Source organism: Seriola lalandi, unplaced genomic scaffold (genome assembly GCF_002814215.2).
Source record: "Seriola lalandi dorsalis isolate HSWRI2012SDOR001 ecotype SW California unplaced genomic scaffold, Sedor1 jcf7180002054474, whole genome shotgun sequence".
Taxonomy (NCBI): domain Eukaryota; kingdom Metazoa; phylum Chordata; class Actinopteri; order Carangiformes; family Carangidae; genus Seriola; species Seriola lalandi.
In genome coordinates this window covers 997,778-1,014,356 of record NW_019525027.1, presented here as the reverse complement: position 1 = coordinate 1,014,356, position 16,579 = coordinate 997,778, and the positions used below count along the sequence as shown (strand labels likewise).

At 40.1% G+C, this 16,579-nt stretch overlaps 1 protein-coding gene across 4 annotated transcripts in view; it reads right to left on the bottom strand.

The window, feature by feature from the left end:
- The window catches only part of myo5aa (myosin VAa), a 53,099-nt gene that overhangs the window by 32,623 nt on the left and 3,897 nt on the right, over positions 1 to 16,579 (bottom strand). The window contains exons 1-6 of one of the 4 annotated variants that reach the window (XM_087175533.1): positions 15,689 to 15,822; positions 7,525 to 7,635; positions 5,476 to 5,647; positions 4,500 to 4,644; positions 2,353 to 2,509; positions 162 to 305 (exon numbers count right to left, since the gene is read on the bottom strand). In XM_087175533.1, coding sequence (XP_087031659.1) covers positions 162 to 305; positions 2,353 to 2,509; positions 4,500 to 4,644; positions 5,476 to 5,647; positions 7,525 to 7,635; positions 15,689 to 15,721 — 762 coding nt within the window. In that variant the 5' untranslated portion in view covers positions 15,722 to 15,822. Of the gene's footprint in view, positions 1 to 161; positions 306 to 2,352; positions 2,510 to 4,499; positions 4,645 to 5,475; positions 5,648 to 7,524; positions 7,636 to 15,688; positions 15,823 to 16,579 lie in introns of those variants that run through there. The other 3 variants (XM_087175530.1, XM_087175532.1, XM_087175531.1) reach the window with 3 other exon arrangements.

Sequence of the window (16,579 nt, the reverse complement as noted above, 5' to 3'; positions counted from 1 at the left end):
TTAACTTTGTTCATTTGTCTGTGATGCCTGTGGCAGGGTTAATGGACTGCAATGAGTTAAAGAATGAATGTAAGTCAGTTTAACATCCAAACAAGTATAAGAAAACAGGCCGTGTGTGTGTGTGCATTCATGCAAACTTGAATGTGCATTTGTGCGCTCACCTGAAAGACCACTCGTGATTTTTCCAGCAGATATGTTCTCATGTTGGCACCGATGATGCGGTAGCGGTTGTCGAAGCCGATCTCAATGTATTTGCCGAAACGACTGCTGTTGTCATTTCTGGTGGTTTTTGCATTTCCAATAGCCTGAGTGAAAGACAACACACAGCATTTTATCCTGATAGTGTTAAAAGTGTGACAGAGCAGGTGTACATTTTTATTCAAAAGCAATTTGGTTTAAACTCAAAATCAATCAAAACAAAAGCACAGTGAATGGTAATTTTTGAGTTCTGTGGTGAAGCAGAAAGTACAAGGAGGAAATAGAATACCTATCATCACAGTGAAATTGTTTTCAGTGCTAATTGTGCTCTTGCCACTTTAAGGAATAGTTTGATCTTTGGGAAATAAGGATATTCACTTTCTTTCCAAGAGTTAGATGAGAAGATCTATACCACTCTCATGTCTGTAAGGTAAACAAAAAACTACAACAACAACAACAAAATTCAGTCTATGTCTTGACCAGACGTCGTGTTGTTGCCAGGAAGTCGTTGAAATATTCCGGCTAAAACTGCAATGTGTCATTATTCTGTGTCTGTTTTTGTCTGGAACTAATAAGATTACCATTGGACAGAGTCAGCCCAGACCATATAGACATGTGAGTGGTATCAATTTTCTCATCCAATTCTCAGCAAAGCTACAAGAATATGCTTATCTCCCCAAATGTTGAACTATATGTAGCGTGCGCAGTGACAGAGAATTTTTTTTTCTAAAGCAGTATGTTCACCTGATCCTAAAACTAGCGCATCAAAATCTCTCATGCTGTTTGTTACAACCTGAAATAGGCTACAGATTATTTGTGGTTGGTCCACACACTTGACAAACCACTAGTATGTTTTAATGCCTCTCTGTCCTTCCACACACCAGAGTTGGATCAATGATATGTTGACAGACCTTTCCTGCTGAGCAACTATACTATACATCAGCAAACAAATCATCTGCATTCAGCATCCTTAGTTCAATATACAGGATTGATCAATGATCCCACTAGGTATTGTCAGTAAATGGGTGGGTCTACATACACAGAGACACACACACACACACACACACACACACACACACACACACACACACACACCAGCTACACAAACAACCAGCCTGAAAAGAGTTAAATCATGTGTGAACACAGAGAGTTCTTGCTGAGTTAAGGCCAAACATAGCGTTTCACTGCAGACAAGGAGTCTTTCAGCAGAGCAGGTATTCCAGTCTCTGACTGCATCAACCAACCACACACACACACACACACACACACACACACAGGTTTTGCAGTATCAAAAAGGCTGATGCAACCGTCTACTCTGCATCCAGGCTTAGAGGCTGAAGTGACATCACTGCGACGAAAGAAAGCTTTCTATTCATTTCTGTCAGCTCGTCTCTGATTGGCTCAAGGTGAAAGCAGTGGCTGGGAGGAGGCAAGTGATTTTCGAAGAGTGGGTGGAAAAGGAAGGACAGGGTGGGGGATATTGGCAGGAGGTGGAGCGGGGTGGAAGTGGGGTAGTGGCATATGGGCACAGGAGAGCTCTCCAGCCCCTCCCATCCCTATGACTCTGCTGAGAGAAATACACAAACACACGCACTTAAGGATATCACAGCAAGAGAGCAGCCCGAGGCCAGAAAGACGGAGTGTGGTAGAGAAATTGATGGGAAGACAGTAAAATGCCAGTGATGAGGAGAACAGATGAGAGAAGACGCACAAAGGAAATCAACCACAAAACAACTAAGCTTGCGAATTTACTGTATAGTGATTGGGAAATAGAAACAAGCATCTATAGACAAACTGTCAGGAAAAATGACACAAGTCTTCCACTTTCATGACAAATTCACAGCAGTCTGGGGCTGTCCTTCACACTCACAACACATTTCCTGCAAGTGTTTTGACCTGTAATTTAAGTATACAGGTTGTACAAATTAGCATCCAGTGATTTCAGCGAATGCAAAAACCTCTCTGTAAATCAGGACAATAGAAAGAAATGCTGCCAAAAAGTTTAAAACATGTTCATTATTTTATATTTTCAAATGTTCTCCATTTCTATAGTAGGCAAACTTTGAGTGTCAGTAGGAACCAGCTTTAAAAAAAAAAAAAAAGAAAAAAAAGAAAAAAAAAGAAAGTAATCCAAGGTCAGCATCGAGTCCTCACCTCCATGATGGGGTTGGAAGCCAAGACTTTCTCCTCCACATTGGCCTCGCTGGCGGAGCCGCTGACCGTAGCAAAGTATCTCATGGCGTATTTGGCTGATACCGTCTTTCCTGCTCCGGACTCCCCGCTCACAATGATCGACTGGTTCCTCTCGTCCCTGACATGTTGAAAAAGAAACATAATAAGACTGTGTATATCATGTATTACTGAAGAGCTGAGAACCAGTTTTGACCATAGGATATACTGAATTGAGGCTGTGAGGAAGGTGATCACCAGTTTTTGTTAGGTGCAAGGTTTTGTGGCTTTGCATCACTCATTTATATCAGGGTTAAATCAAACTAGGGCTAAGGTTAAGGATTACTCTTGTGTACAGTATATGCACCAATCTTCTATAGTTTAAAAAGTGTGACACAAACAATGCCAGGGTTAAGCCCTGGGCAGAGAGAACATGTCAGATGCCATCATCGACAAACATTTTCAGTGCCTATAGGCAGAGCAGGTGTGAACACACCTTATAACCCCTGTTGTTCCTCTGTGTGTTTTAATATCTCAGCAAAACCTCCTCATTAATCCCAGAACTGAGACAAAATCCTCATGCTGCCTCCTCCTACCGTGCCACCTTTCTTTGGAATAAACTCCCAGCTGTTGGAAGGGAAGCTGGCTCGGTTGCGATCCAACTACTGGTCACATCATAGGTTTCTTTCTGAATTAAAGTGGACTCTATGGAGGAAAACTCAGGAAGCTTCCACTTTAGAAAAGACAAACATAAAAAAGCCTGACTAAACTTTGCTAAAAATGCATGTTGACAAGCCACAATGCTTCAGGGAAGTTGTCCTTTAAGTAGATTAAACAAAATGAGAGCTTTTTGTTAAGTCACATCAGTTCTGTGTTCACAAAAGAAAAAGAAACTTTAAAAGAAACGAACACCACCCCCACTGTAAAACATGGAATTATTTTATGGGGTTGTGATGCAGCGTCTGATACAGGGTGCCATGAATCTGTGCAGGGCACAGTGAAATCAGAAGATTATCACAGCAGTCTGAAGCAAAACGCACTGCCCAGTGTCAGAGATATCCGTCTCAGTCGCAGGTCACAGCTCCTTCAACAGGATAATGACCCGAATCATACAATGAAAAACACCCAAGAATGGGTCAGAGGAAAACATTGGACCGTTCTGAAGATCTTAATCCAACTGAAGATCTACAGAAAGAACTGAAACTCTCAGCTGGACAAAGGCACCCATCACACCTAAGAGAACTGGAGCAGGGTGCTAAAGAAGGGTGGGATAAACTACCAGTTGAGGAGCTTCATAGCGAGCAACAAAAACAGTCTGATTGCAGTGATTACCTCAAAAGGATTTGCTACAGAACAGCTGACGGTCCCAATATTTTTCCATGCAATTTTCATTTGTGTTATTATTTAAAAATAATTTATTACATCAAAAATGAAAAGCTAAGTGTCTGTTCTGTTAAATATTGAATAGAGAATAGTGGATTTCAACTACTTTTGTCAGTTTCAACTTATTTAATAGAAAATTGTGTTGAAGGGTACCAACACTTTCAGCCACATCTGTATATACCACGCATCAACAGTTTCTGTATCCGACTGTGTCAGTGTACGTGCACGAACACACTATTAATTTAAATGATTCATATCAGTATAGAAAATATTATTTATTGCATATTACTTTAAAATATTATGTTATGTGCTTCATTATTGTCAAATTGTAGGATTAATATGAAAATAAGACCCTGATATAGAGAATGAGTATTATTAATTGTTTGCTGAGGGGTTTCAACTAACACTGCATTAATAAAGGAAGGAGGGAGAGAGATCTGAGTGCTGATTAATCTTAGTATATAGTAGTATATATAGTAGTGTGTTGACGACATAAACTCCCAGAGAGGGGCCACTAAGATCTACTGGTGGGCTTCTACAACCAGAGAAAACCAGTGTTCAAATGTGTGTGTGTGTGTGTGTGTGTGTGTGTTTAAAAGAGTGAGAAGGAGAGAGAGAGACAGTGAGACCACCATAAGGCTATTTCTGTCACAGCTTTGACCTACAAACCCTGGAGGGAGAGAGGGGGCTGAGCAACAACGAGACTAGAACGAGAGCTACTCAGGTAACACATGCACACACACACAAACCTGGCCATCTGTTTGTAAGCCTCCTCTGCCACAGCAAAAATATGTGGGTCCATGTCTCCCATGTTCTGACCGCTGTAGGCATTGATGATGTCTGACCCGTAGATTGGCAGCGTCTCATATGGGTTGATGGCCACCAGAACGATTCCTATGACACAGACAACAGGTGTGAGCTCACCTGCAGTTGAACTGGGCTGTATTAAACAGGTATCACCCTGTTATGCTTCTTTTGCAGACGGAGAGGGTAGGTATTATAATTCAAGTATAATACATACTGTATAATTTTCATTATCTGTTGTTCATTGTCAGAATGCAAGGGGCCTTTTTAAAACAAACAACAGCAACATGAGCAGGGAAGAAAACCAGATCATGCTCAGTTGACATAAATAGTAAAACCTTGTTAAACTCAAAAAAGCTGATTTGATTATATGTTTATATGGCTCAAATGTACTGCGAGACATCTTTCTAATTTAATATTTGCAGCAAAAACAAAATTTTAAAACAACGCAAATGGTGACTACGTCTTGAATTTGCTACAAATGATACCTTACCATACAATGCAAGTGAATGTCTACAGTTTGCAGCTAATAATGGACAAGCCTGTGTGTGCAAGTGTGTGTAAATGTACTTGATAAGCATAGCATACCCTTGTTGACTTGAGATAATAAACAATGCTTGACTTACAGCATAGATACAATGAAGATTATTGAAGGTCACAGACGTCAAGGCAGTGCTTAACTAATGAAGTATAAAACCATCTATTCTACATTACACAGCTGATAGGCATGCTGTAGGAAGTATTTAACTTTCTACTTATCAGTCAAAATCAAAATCACATAGCATACATGTATATGCAGGGGAAAAGGACTGTGATTAACTCTCAATGCTGTGTCACTTTTTTTTCTTTGCACTAGGATTTCACTCTAAGAACAGAAAACATACAACAGGGCTTCATTAGATGGCTCGAGTTCCTTCCTACCACAGTAAGTGTAGATGAGCTTAGAGTCGATGAAGCGGACTTTCAGGTTGTGCAGCACGGCCGGCTCGTGGAGGTAGCTGAGCGCTGTGAGGTCATTCTCGCCAACCAGGATGTCTGGGTTTCGCAGGTAAGGCAGGTTCTTCGTCTTGGGGTCCAGCTTGTGCTCAATGTTCTATCAGGAAAAAAGAGCAATACAGGAGAGATACAAGTGTGACACTCAATATAAAGGTGGTGGATCAGTGTACAAATTACTTTACATTGTACAAATTAACATGACACCTTCACCCAGCAGCAGAGGATCATGATTTGTGCCTGTATCTTCCCCCAATCATAATCAAATATAGGAACTCATCTGAAATTCAGTCAGATGGCTGACATTAAAATATCTTTGAGGCATCCTGATACATTATTTTTACAGACACCTGCCAGCCAATAAGATGCATGTATCTTCTATGGCTAAATAAATACAATACTACAATAATGTGTTGAGTTTTTCAAAACAAGCAACAGTCAGCCTTACAGTGCCAACAAACTACATTCTGTGTTTATACTTACCCAATAATGAGAGCGAAACATGCTCTTTTCTACTGCTAACATCCGATCCAATATATGACGTTTCTTCCTCATACATTAAGTCAAGTCAAGTCGTGTGATAAATTCCATCTTTCTCCTGGTTGAGGATCTGTAAACTCCTTCACACGTTTAGCTGTTGCAGTTTCCCAGGTCTGGCTGTCTGTGGCTGACTAACAGTGGAGAGACCACCATTTAAATAATCAATAACAGATGTCCGCACCCACTAAAAGTATGTATACAGTATTTCATATGTTCTCAGAAATGTCATGAGACAGACTACCGATTTGCCACAGCTTCAGAGCAAAATGATCGGTTGTTAAAAGCTGTGCTTGTATCAGTCATGTTTTCAGTTTTGTTGTCTGCATCCCATGCTTCATGCGCATTTACATTCTCACATTTTACACTTTTTATTCCCCTATTAAATGCATCTCGTTCTCTGCCCGATGCTTGTTTGAAAAACATAATTGATTCTGCAACATGGAGTCTCTTAGCATCAGGAATTAATTAGATAATCTAATTATTTGATTGACTAATTCAGTGTGTTATTTTGATGATTCTTTGATTATTCTTGATGAACATCCATCTAACCCACGTGAACTCATGCATCACAGGGCTGCACAATCTAAAATAGCATCTTTAATCTGATCAGATCTAGATCAGCATCAAAATCCACAAATATGGTGCAGTGTTTCCTTGAAAACTGTAAAAAAAAAAAAAAAAAAAAAAAAAAAAAGAAAAAAAGAAAAAAAGAATTGCCTTATTGAGCATCCAAATAATTCATTTCTTAGGGGGCTTGAGGGAATTTGTGCTTGTCCTCTTTGAGAGATTGGACGATGTTGAAAATCACTGCCGTTGTGGCCCTGCAAAGCTAATGGAGACATGGTTTGTGATATTAAACTACACAAAATAAGCTTAACTCCTTAAAAAAACAGGCCAAAAAAAAAAACAGAAATCTGTCACATGTTCACTTGGCTAACGGCCTCGATTTTCAACAAATTTCACAGAAAACTGTTAAAAAGTTTTAGAGACATTAAACAGCCAGCCAAACATATAGAAACAAAACAAAACCTCTTTGATGGTAGTGGTTACACTTACATATGATCACATGAATATTAAATCACTAGGGGCAATATGACAAATGGTTTTGCTACGAGCACGCATTCATTAAGAGGAGTGCTTGTTAACAATTGCTAGAGGTAAGAAATATGTGCTTGTAGCTGTTTGTATTCAGAGCTGAGGAATTAAATACGCTGCTATACATTTAAAATGCTCCTTGGGGCATCTTTGCAACCCGGTCTCATCTGTGTAGAGTGCTAATGGTAAAACCAATAGCAGCTAATGAGACGCTGTGCTTTCAAGCGTCTTTGAGGCCGAGAGAGCGTGACAGAGAAAGCAACAAAAAGAGCTGAGAGGAGAAAATAACAAAGAGGGAGAGTGAGATTCCTCCCCCATCCCCACTCTTCCATTCATCCTCACCGTTCCATCCTCCAGCATGAGCTGCAGGGAGGCGTCGCCATTTTTGTAGTCCTTGGTGAGCTCAGCAGACTTCCACACCTCCTCTGCATCTGGAATCCACACCCGAGCACACTGAAAAACAAAAGAAAATAGAATAATTAGATTATTTCAACTCAAAATACCATTCTTTTTTTGTACTGTACACTGAAAATGCATGGGTCAATATGAAAACTACATCTTTCTACTGCTCTAATTATCTGAAATGTCTTATTTGAGGATCACATTGTGACAAATTTCTCCATCTAGTTTTCCAAGCAGGCTGGAATAAAGATGAGGCAATAGGAGATCCTATTTGACTGACGTTTTCTCTACTTCAACTAAAACCTTTTTTAAAAAGACAGATGACAGGAGAGTTACTGATACTTCTTTCCTCTATCAGTTAAAACAGTATGATCTCAGAGAAAACACTGGGCTCTGTGTTTCCACAGTCATGAGCGCATGGCTCAGTAAAGTAAAGTTGTGGGAAAAACCATTGAACATATAGCAGCTACTATCCACTGAAAAATGCAGTTTTGGATATTGCGTGGTCAACTCAAAATTCTCTCTCTCACACAGACACACAAACACTGCCATATAACTGTTTCAGGCCTTTGAAGACTTGTGACTGGAGGCAATCAGCTGATCACAGACAGTAATCAACACTGCCGGTCACATGGCTGAGGAATCCAGCTCGCAGACGTAGATGAATACACGCACACACACATACATAGGTGTTTTTTTTTTTTACAGAAAGGGAAAGAAAAAAAGCAAATTAAGAGGTAAAAAGGACATATGCGTACCCCAGTAACAGAATGCGTTTTATCTACTGAAACTGTATCTGCATCTACTGAAATTTATATATTTGTTTTGTGTAGGATCATTTGCCAAATATGGCCTAAATGAGAAAATGTTATTTTTAAACTGACCCTTTAACCTGATTCTGCACATTAAGTCTAACAATAAAAACTTTCAAAATGAAAGCGGACAGAAATATCATCACTACCCTTCTTTTTGTCTTTATTAAAGCATTATGTAGGACACACTAAGTCAAGAGTACAAACAGCCCTACTTTTACACCCACACCTCCACAAATCACTACGGGATTTAGACTCTAAAACCTTTATGTGTTATAATCTTAACATGAAGGAGGATTTTCACTTCACTGAGACTCATTTATTTCAAATACTTGCAAACATGCAACACATGCAGTAAACTACAGACGTGATACAGACATGTTTAAATAACATCGTCTTCATGAAGGTAACTAAAGCACATGACGATGAGCTCAGAGTCTTTCTGGAGGACCAACGATTTCACTGCTTCTTTTGACGTTACATAAACTGCTGATGACAATTTTGCAGTTGAGAGAGAAAGACCTCATTGTAGAAGAGAAACTGGTTAATTTGGTGCGCTGCTTCACTACGGATCATCTGAATCATGACATCATGGTCACACAAACTGTCGACCTTCCTCCCTCCGTCTGTCTGTCTTTCTCTGGCTCTTAGTATTAAGAAGAGTGGTGATGTGAAATGGCAGCTACAGCCTCTCAGAAAACGAAAGAAATAACACAGAAATAGAAGAACAATGACAGACTTTTTTTATGTTGCTATGACCAATAGTACTTTAGTATGGGAACTTTTAAAATATCTATTTTTCATTTGTGATTATATAGTTCCTTACTGAAAGTGTTCACATATTTTTCCTTCAAAGCTCCATCACTATCAACCCCACCGGCTGTCCCAGATTTTTTTCTTTCTCTAATCCTTTTCTGTCTCCACCCCTGCAGGAACACCAAACAGTGTGATCAGTGTGATCAGTGTGGTTAGGCAGTGTGCAGTGTGGTTTAGGTTTGCATCTGAGTGACAGTTAAGAAAGAAGAGATATAATCTGTTTGCATGTGTTGTAGTGTCAGTGTGGTGGAGAGAGTGACTGAGACCTGGAGCTCAACCGAACTGGGTTTTTAAAGCCGTACAAATACAGATAAATGAATTTCCCCTAAGGGATAAATAAAGTATCTATCTATCTATAAATGAACGTTAATAACAACTGGTAACAATATACGTGCTGATAGGCAATTTTTCTTAACTAATACAAATATTTGATGGGAGGTCTGACCAAGACATTTTACAGTTAAAAGATAAACTTGCCTCTGCTCGTTGGGAGATCATGTCATGGTTACACAGTTTCTAAATTACCATAAACATATCTCTGGCATTTATGTACTTGCCAGCACATATGCAGATACCAGTATATGTGTGATAAGCTAATACCAGCTGATGATTGGCTGATTTATCTGTAGGACTCTAGTGTGCACATGTGGTTTTTGAGATAATGAGTGTTATGTTGCTGGTAGGTTGTGTGCTTGGAGGAAAAGAAAGGAAAAGAAAAGAACAAAGTAAGACAGACAGAGTTCGATAAGAAGAGATCAAATTGAGGTAAGCAACGGAAAGAGTTTTAGCGATTAGATGTGATTGATCTTCATTATGCATAGGCCCCTATGAAGATAGAAGATAAGGATAATTCCTTGAAAAAATGTTTTACGGCACCGTCTTGGAGAGATGTTGGGAGATGACCAAGCACCAGAGCATAAGTGGCAGAAGCCAGAGAAAAATGAGGCGAATGCTCCCTGTACATGCTGTCAGGCTTCGTTTGACATTGCGAAATCTTGAACTCAAGAGGAGGATCTGGATCTGTTTAGACGCCTGAATGGTAAAATGTGCAGGATCTTCCTCAGTGATGACCTCATCCACAGAAATAGCCAGAATTAGAAACAACTCAGTGTTTTTAAATGTTATAGCACAATTGACCAATAATAGGTCTGAAAGATGGATGGACAGAATTACTGAGATAGGACGGTATCCAGTGATGGCTCGTGGAAACCAGGCAGAGAGATCATTGGTCAGTTATGGTAATGTGTTGACTGTGAAAGGAGGGATTTGATAGTGTGGAGAAGTGGAAGTGACAGAGAGAAATAGATCATATAGAAATAGAGTATATAGCCAACGTTAACTCAAAGAGGAGTAAGGCAGAACATGAGGGAGGAGATCTTCCTTACTGCACCTTCATAAGGCATCATAAAGAGAGAGAGCGTGTGCTGAGTTACAGATGAAACAGCAGCTAAACAGGGGAGACCCTCGCCATCAGCCAGGATGATCAAACCACAGGTCACAGCCTCACATCTGTTCAACACAAACACTCACAACTAAGGTATCTGTCAGGTCAAACACACATATTTTTTTTCCCCAATCATGAAAAATTAAATGAAAACAGTGAATCAATATTTTAAGTCAAGACATTTTCTGTCATAATCAGTTGCCACTTGCCAGTAAAAACGTTTATTTATCTGCTGAGAAAGTATCTAGAAATGTTGTCGGTACTTAATCAGCCAGAAAAATAGGACAGATATATCATGGCTTCTGTCATTTTCAGCTATAAGGAGCAAATATATTTTTCAATTGCTCAGGTGTCAAATGTGTCAGCCTGAATTTTGGGATAGTGTATAAAATGATATCTAAAATATTCATGTGTGAAAACATGGAGTCTTGTTTGAATATTTCACCCAGTCTAAACGTCACACAGCTTCAATGAAGAGCAGGGAGATGCTAATATAAAATATATTTGATACTGACAGTGTGAAATAAGACGATTAAAACAACCTTACAGCTACTTCACGGGAAACAAAAATGGGAAAACTATAAGCTAAATTTATTTACAACCATAGGAGAACATAGCCTTTATGGCTGCCTCTTCCTCTCTCCTCATCCCACCATTTTGTCAGTTGTTTCACCTTTTTGGTCCCTGCAGGAGACTGTACCAGCAGCCAGCCTCCTAGCAACAAAGAGAGGGAGAAAGACAGAGAGGAGAGAGATATCGAGGGAGCGAGGGAGGAGGAGGACTGAGGCTAAAAATAGCAGCAGTGAGTTTTGAGCCGTATCACACCTCACAGAGACATCACTGCGTTACTGAGAACACTTCCTGGTCCTGATAATCATGCAATTACACGCACGCACGCACGCACGCACACACACACACACACACACACACACACGCACACTTGTTTCACACATCACTAGGTGTCAAACACACCTGAATTCCTGAATTAATTAACGCTGAAATATGCTGCCAATCAGCACATCTCTTTCCTCTTGGACCAAAACATAAACACACACGCATACAGAGGTGTGTGTGTGTGTGTGTGTGTGTGTGTGTGTGTGTGTGTGTGTGTGTGTGTGTGTGTGTGTGTCTTAGAAGGAGCCAAAAAAAATAGACACAGAGCCAATAACATGAAGCCGCAGAGGCAATGAATCATATTCATAGACCAACAAATTCCCCTGGGTTGGGAAAACAGAGGAGAGATGAAGGATGAAACTCAACCACACACACACACACACACACACACACACACATTTACATGCTTCAAGGACATCCTCCTCCACCATGAAACAAAAGCTGGAAAAGAGAAGCATCTGGAAGCTGCAGACAAAAATGTGATGAGTCAGAGTGCAGCCTTACAGTCTGTCTGCCTTACAGAGGGATGGATGATGGAACAGGCTGGTGTGTTATGAATGACATCATATGTGACATCAGAAATCACATGACTCATATGTGTCTGCACTGAGCTCGCCTTCATATGCCGCATGCATGAGTGTACACACTGTTCGGTGTGCAAATACAAACATATATACAAATACGTATATATTTACTTATATTTCTTCTTTTTTTTCTCCTTCTTTTTTCTTCATCAGGACAATGGGCGTGGCCACATTATTGGAAGGGTCACATGAATTTGTGTTGATATAAACTGTGTGCAGTACTCAAGAGTAAACTAGCTAGCATATTCACTGTTACAATATGGAGAAAACGCACACAAACAATGCAACACCCGCTTCCGTCTGTACCCAGTCAGTAACAGATGCTCTTGAAATGAATGTATTCAGTGTGATCCTGCCCTGAACCTACGACTAATCACTTTCCTTTCATTCTAGGAGCAGGCAGTGAAGACACAGTTGTGTGACTTCTGATTTGGTTATTTCACTTTTAGTAGTGAACTAAGTTTGTTTATTCACATAAAACAGATTTTTTTTTTTTAATTGTCAAAATTGAAGCAGCAGAAGCCAAGATATTCTTTTAGTCCCTAGTATGGGCCATCTCCAAAAACTCTAAATCCCACATTTACCATAACGCAATGAGGGCTACAACTAACGATTATTTTCATTATTGATTATTACGCTGATTTTTTTCTCAATTAATCGCTTGCTCTTTTCATTTTCTGTTGGTTGACTAATCAATTAATGGACTGGTCATTGCAGCTCTGAATGCAACTCAGTCCTCTGTTAGACCCCCTTTTGTCTGGTAAATGCCTATGTCTTCGTGGAGTGCCCCTTTAATGTGGACGGATTACTTTGAGAGTTGATATGTGATGTGATGGCAGTTATTACTTATGGTCATTACCCAAGCCGATGATAAGACAATAACTACATCACCACTGTTATAGCAGTTTATCAGCATATTCGAATTCAAACAGCACTTTATAATGGGCATTGTTTAAGACTGAAGCTGCCAACATGCTGCACAAATAGAATACAAACATTTCTTGTCCTTGATAACACTCTGTTTATAATACGGGATTACTAAAATATACAAAATACAACAGACTATTGTGGTTATGAGGGATTTCCATAGACAGCAATTGTAATGTTCATATTTTCTACAATAAATGCATTATATTGATCAGATTGGGGGACAACAGTAATTTAGCAACATCAGTGCACTAGTTGCAATGTACTGCTTTTCTGACAGATTAAATATTTAATGACACCATTTCTTATATCAAGTAATTACCAGAATTCATAAATAGTATCAACAGATAGAAAGTGGCTGTTTCAGATAAGAGAACGGAAAGTTACCTACATCTGGTCTGCTTGTTCCTCACAGTAGCTGTCAGCGGGTCGGTTCACAGCAGGCAAAGGCTGCTCCTGAAGGTACAAGGCTGGGCTAATGCTAATCCTGGTTTAACTGAGACAAAGGATCAGGACCTGATTAGGCTAACTCAGGGTTTAACACCAGCTAATCTTATTCCAGTCAACTATACTTCAATTTCATTACGTTCACATATGGCTACAGGTTACCACTACTGCAGCTGCTGCTAAAACAATGACAAAAGCTTCTACTTGTTTAATTCTGGTCATGAACCACAAACACTGAACATGGAATAGGAGAAGAAGAGAAACAATAGGTATGCATGTGTTTACATTAATAAACGATGCAAGATTAAACTGCTTACATCTGAAGCTGCGTGCCGCAACATGGAACTTTTTGTAATCTCTATGACAGTATAATGAAAGATGACTGGACGTGCTCTTTTCACTCTTTAAAGTTAGCAAATTTTGGCAGATGCCATGAAAGTCATATTCATTTCATCTGTTAATCTAACCCTAACCCTTTGCTCTTGATTCTACTGCAACAACTCTGGGTGTCAGACCATTCCTGCCACTTAAGGAAGTTGGACGACTGAGGTTTGGAGGTCACAGAGATCAGGGCGTTGGGAGAGTGTATGTGTACAGCATGTACTGTGTGTGTGTGTGTGTGTGTGTGTGTGTGTGTGTGTGTGTGTGTGTGTGTGTGTGTGTGTGTTGGTTAGGGGTGTAGGGCCGTAACTGCAGAGTGGGGCATCCAGGAGAAGTGTTTACAAATCTGCACAAAGTCAACAGCAGATTAGAGAGACCTCACCCTGCTAATACTGAGCTCTGAGCTTTCACTCTTGGACTTGAGTCCTCCTGGCCTGGTGCGCCTACTCTGAACCCTCACAGGGTTTTATCCTACTTATCAAACTGTAGACTGCCTAAATAAATACTTATCACACCACTTTCATTTAGGATCCAAACTCTCCCCAAATAAAAATATGCTCCTCCTGAAGAAGTGACCAGTGTAGCAACTGAAATCATGTTGTTCTTTTACAGGAATGAAAGGAATTTAGAGAAGCACACATCATAAAAGTAAATCAAGTGGAAATAGTTAAAACTTTAAAACATTTTACAATACAGGGTGACAGAGACGACTATCTGGACAACAGCAGTGGAAAGTGTTTTGCCCACATATTCTCAGTAAAGCCGTCAATGGAGTCCCAGACTGCAGAAGCCTCGTCACATGATGCCACTCATGTGAGAATCTGCTGTTTTTCTGCTCAGCTGGGCAGACACAGCATGATGCCAAGATTTACAGACCTCAACCCTGGTGGAGAGTTTGGTAGGAAAGACCCTTGATATACTCACTACACCCAGTGGTGTTCCCTAACTAGACTGTTGGCACAAATAGCGTGCCAATGTTCAGTGATTGCCAGGGATCAGAGTCTCTTACTAAGATGCTGTGATGCTGCCCAGCACCTAATCACATTAGTTTAATCAGAGCTGACTCCTTCACTTGTGTACGTTATATCAGGGTGGGAGAATGGGAGACTGTGATGTCGGCACACAGTTGAGCTCTTGACTTGCGTTCATAACAGATAATAGGCCTAAATCTTGATATTCAACAATGAGAGACATTATGTTCAAATGTTCGCTTCAATGCTGCAACTCTAGTACAACACAAACACGCTACAGCAAACCTTAGAAAATTGTTTTCTATGATTGGTTAGTCTACAGTACAAAGTATCATTCTGCTTCTCCAGTGGAGCCAACTAGGATGTCAGCCTCTGCAACATAGGCATACAGTCCTGTACCTACATGTACGGGTGTGAAACTGCTTTAGGCTTCCTGTGATTCAATTTTTACAATCTGAAACAAACGTTTTGTTGTTATTCAGACTGAGGCAAAAATCTGATTTGTTACTAATCAAGAGATCTTTCCGCCCTGCTGATTTCAGTGGCATAACTATTTTCTACAGAGGTGAGTCCAGAAGAAGGGTGTGTCAGGACTGGGGTTCAATGTTCCCCGAGAAGAGACACTCTGCACCAAAGTCAAGACCAGAGCTTAAAGACCACTCATCAAATAACTGCATATAACCTAAAAAGGGAAAGAATCTCCTACTTCCACAGATCAGCCCGTTGAATTAGATTCTTCTTCAACAATTTCACATACTACATATCTACTTAATCAATGAACGGAAGGATGGAGTGGAAAGTAAAAACTTAAAAGAAGCAAAAACTTACTTGGACGAACATATACTCCAACTCCCGGTTCATCTTGTCTCTTTATCAAGCCTCTAGCTCATGCTGTGAATCTGCTGGTTTTCTGGATGCCTCCAGCCACACACGCCACAAGACCATACACTAACTGATCGAGCACTGAGCTCCAGAGCTTGCTGGTGGATGAAACCTTCCCATTGTGTCTGCAGACACAAGCAGCGTTCACTGACGCTCCCCAAAAGTTCCTCACCCTGTGACAGATGACTGGCCATCCCTGCTGTCTATCACATACCCGGGCTTCCTTCCTCGATCACATGAGTCCTGAAGCAGACAGGCTTTTGGAGCGAGCAAACAGGACTTTCCCACAAACCACTGACATAGCTCCAAATAACAACTGTGTGACAGACGAACAGAGGAGCAGTAAACCTGAATCTTGTTCCTACACACACACGATTAAGAGTGTCAGTGTTTTAGAAGAGCACAATGTCTGTGGGACATTTGTGTAACTTTTACATCAAAAAAAAATTCTAATGATAATAATTTTTTTCAGTTTGCATTGTATAACAATGACAGTGATTTAATTTACTTTCAGACACTGGTTCAAAACAAATAATGTTGAAATAAGATGCCAACGCTGTGTTTCTCAGATCATCTCTCAAATAACGGTGACACTGGAACACTTGTAATAGCTGAAATCACTATTTTTGTCAAACTTGCAGCTCTATTCTCTGTCCATCTGCCTTGGTGTGTCGGTGTGTGTTGGCCAGGCATTGACTACATGCCAGAGCATATACAACATGACTGTGCAATTACTTTAACCAGGTTATGTCGGTAATCTAATGCACATGCTCTAAATTAGAGCAGAGGAGAAAATAAATAAATCACTAGCTTTAGATAATGTAAAATTCTCCACCT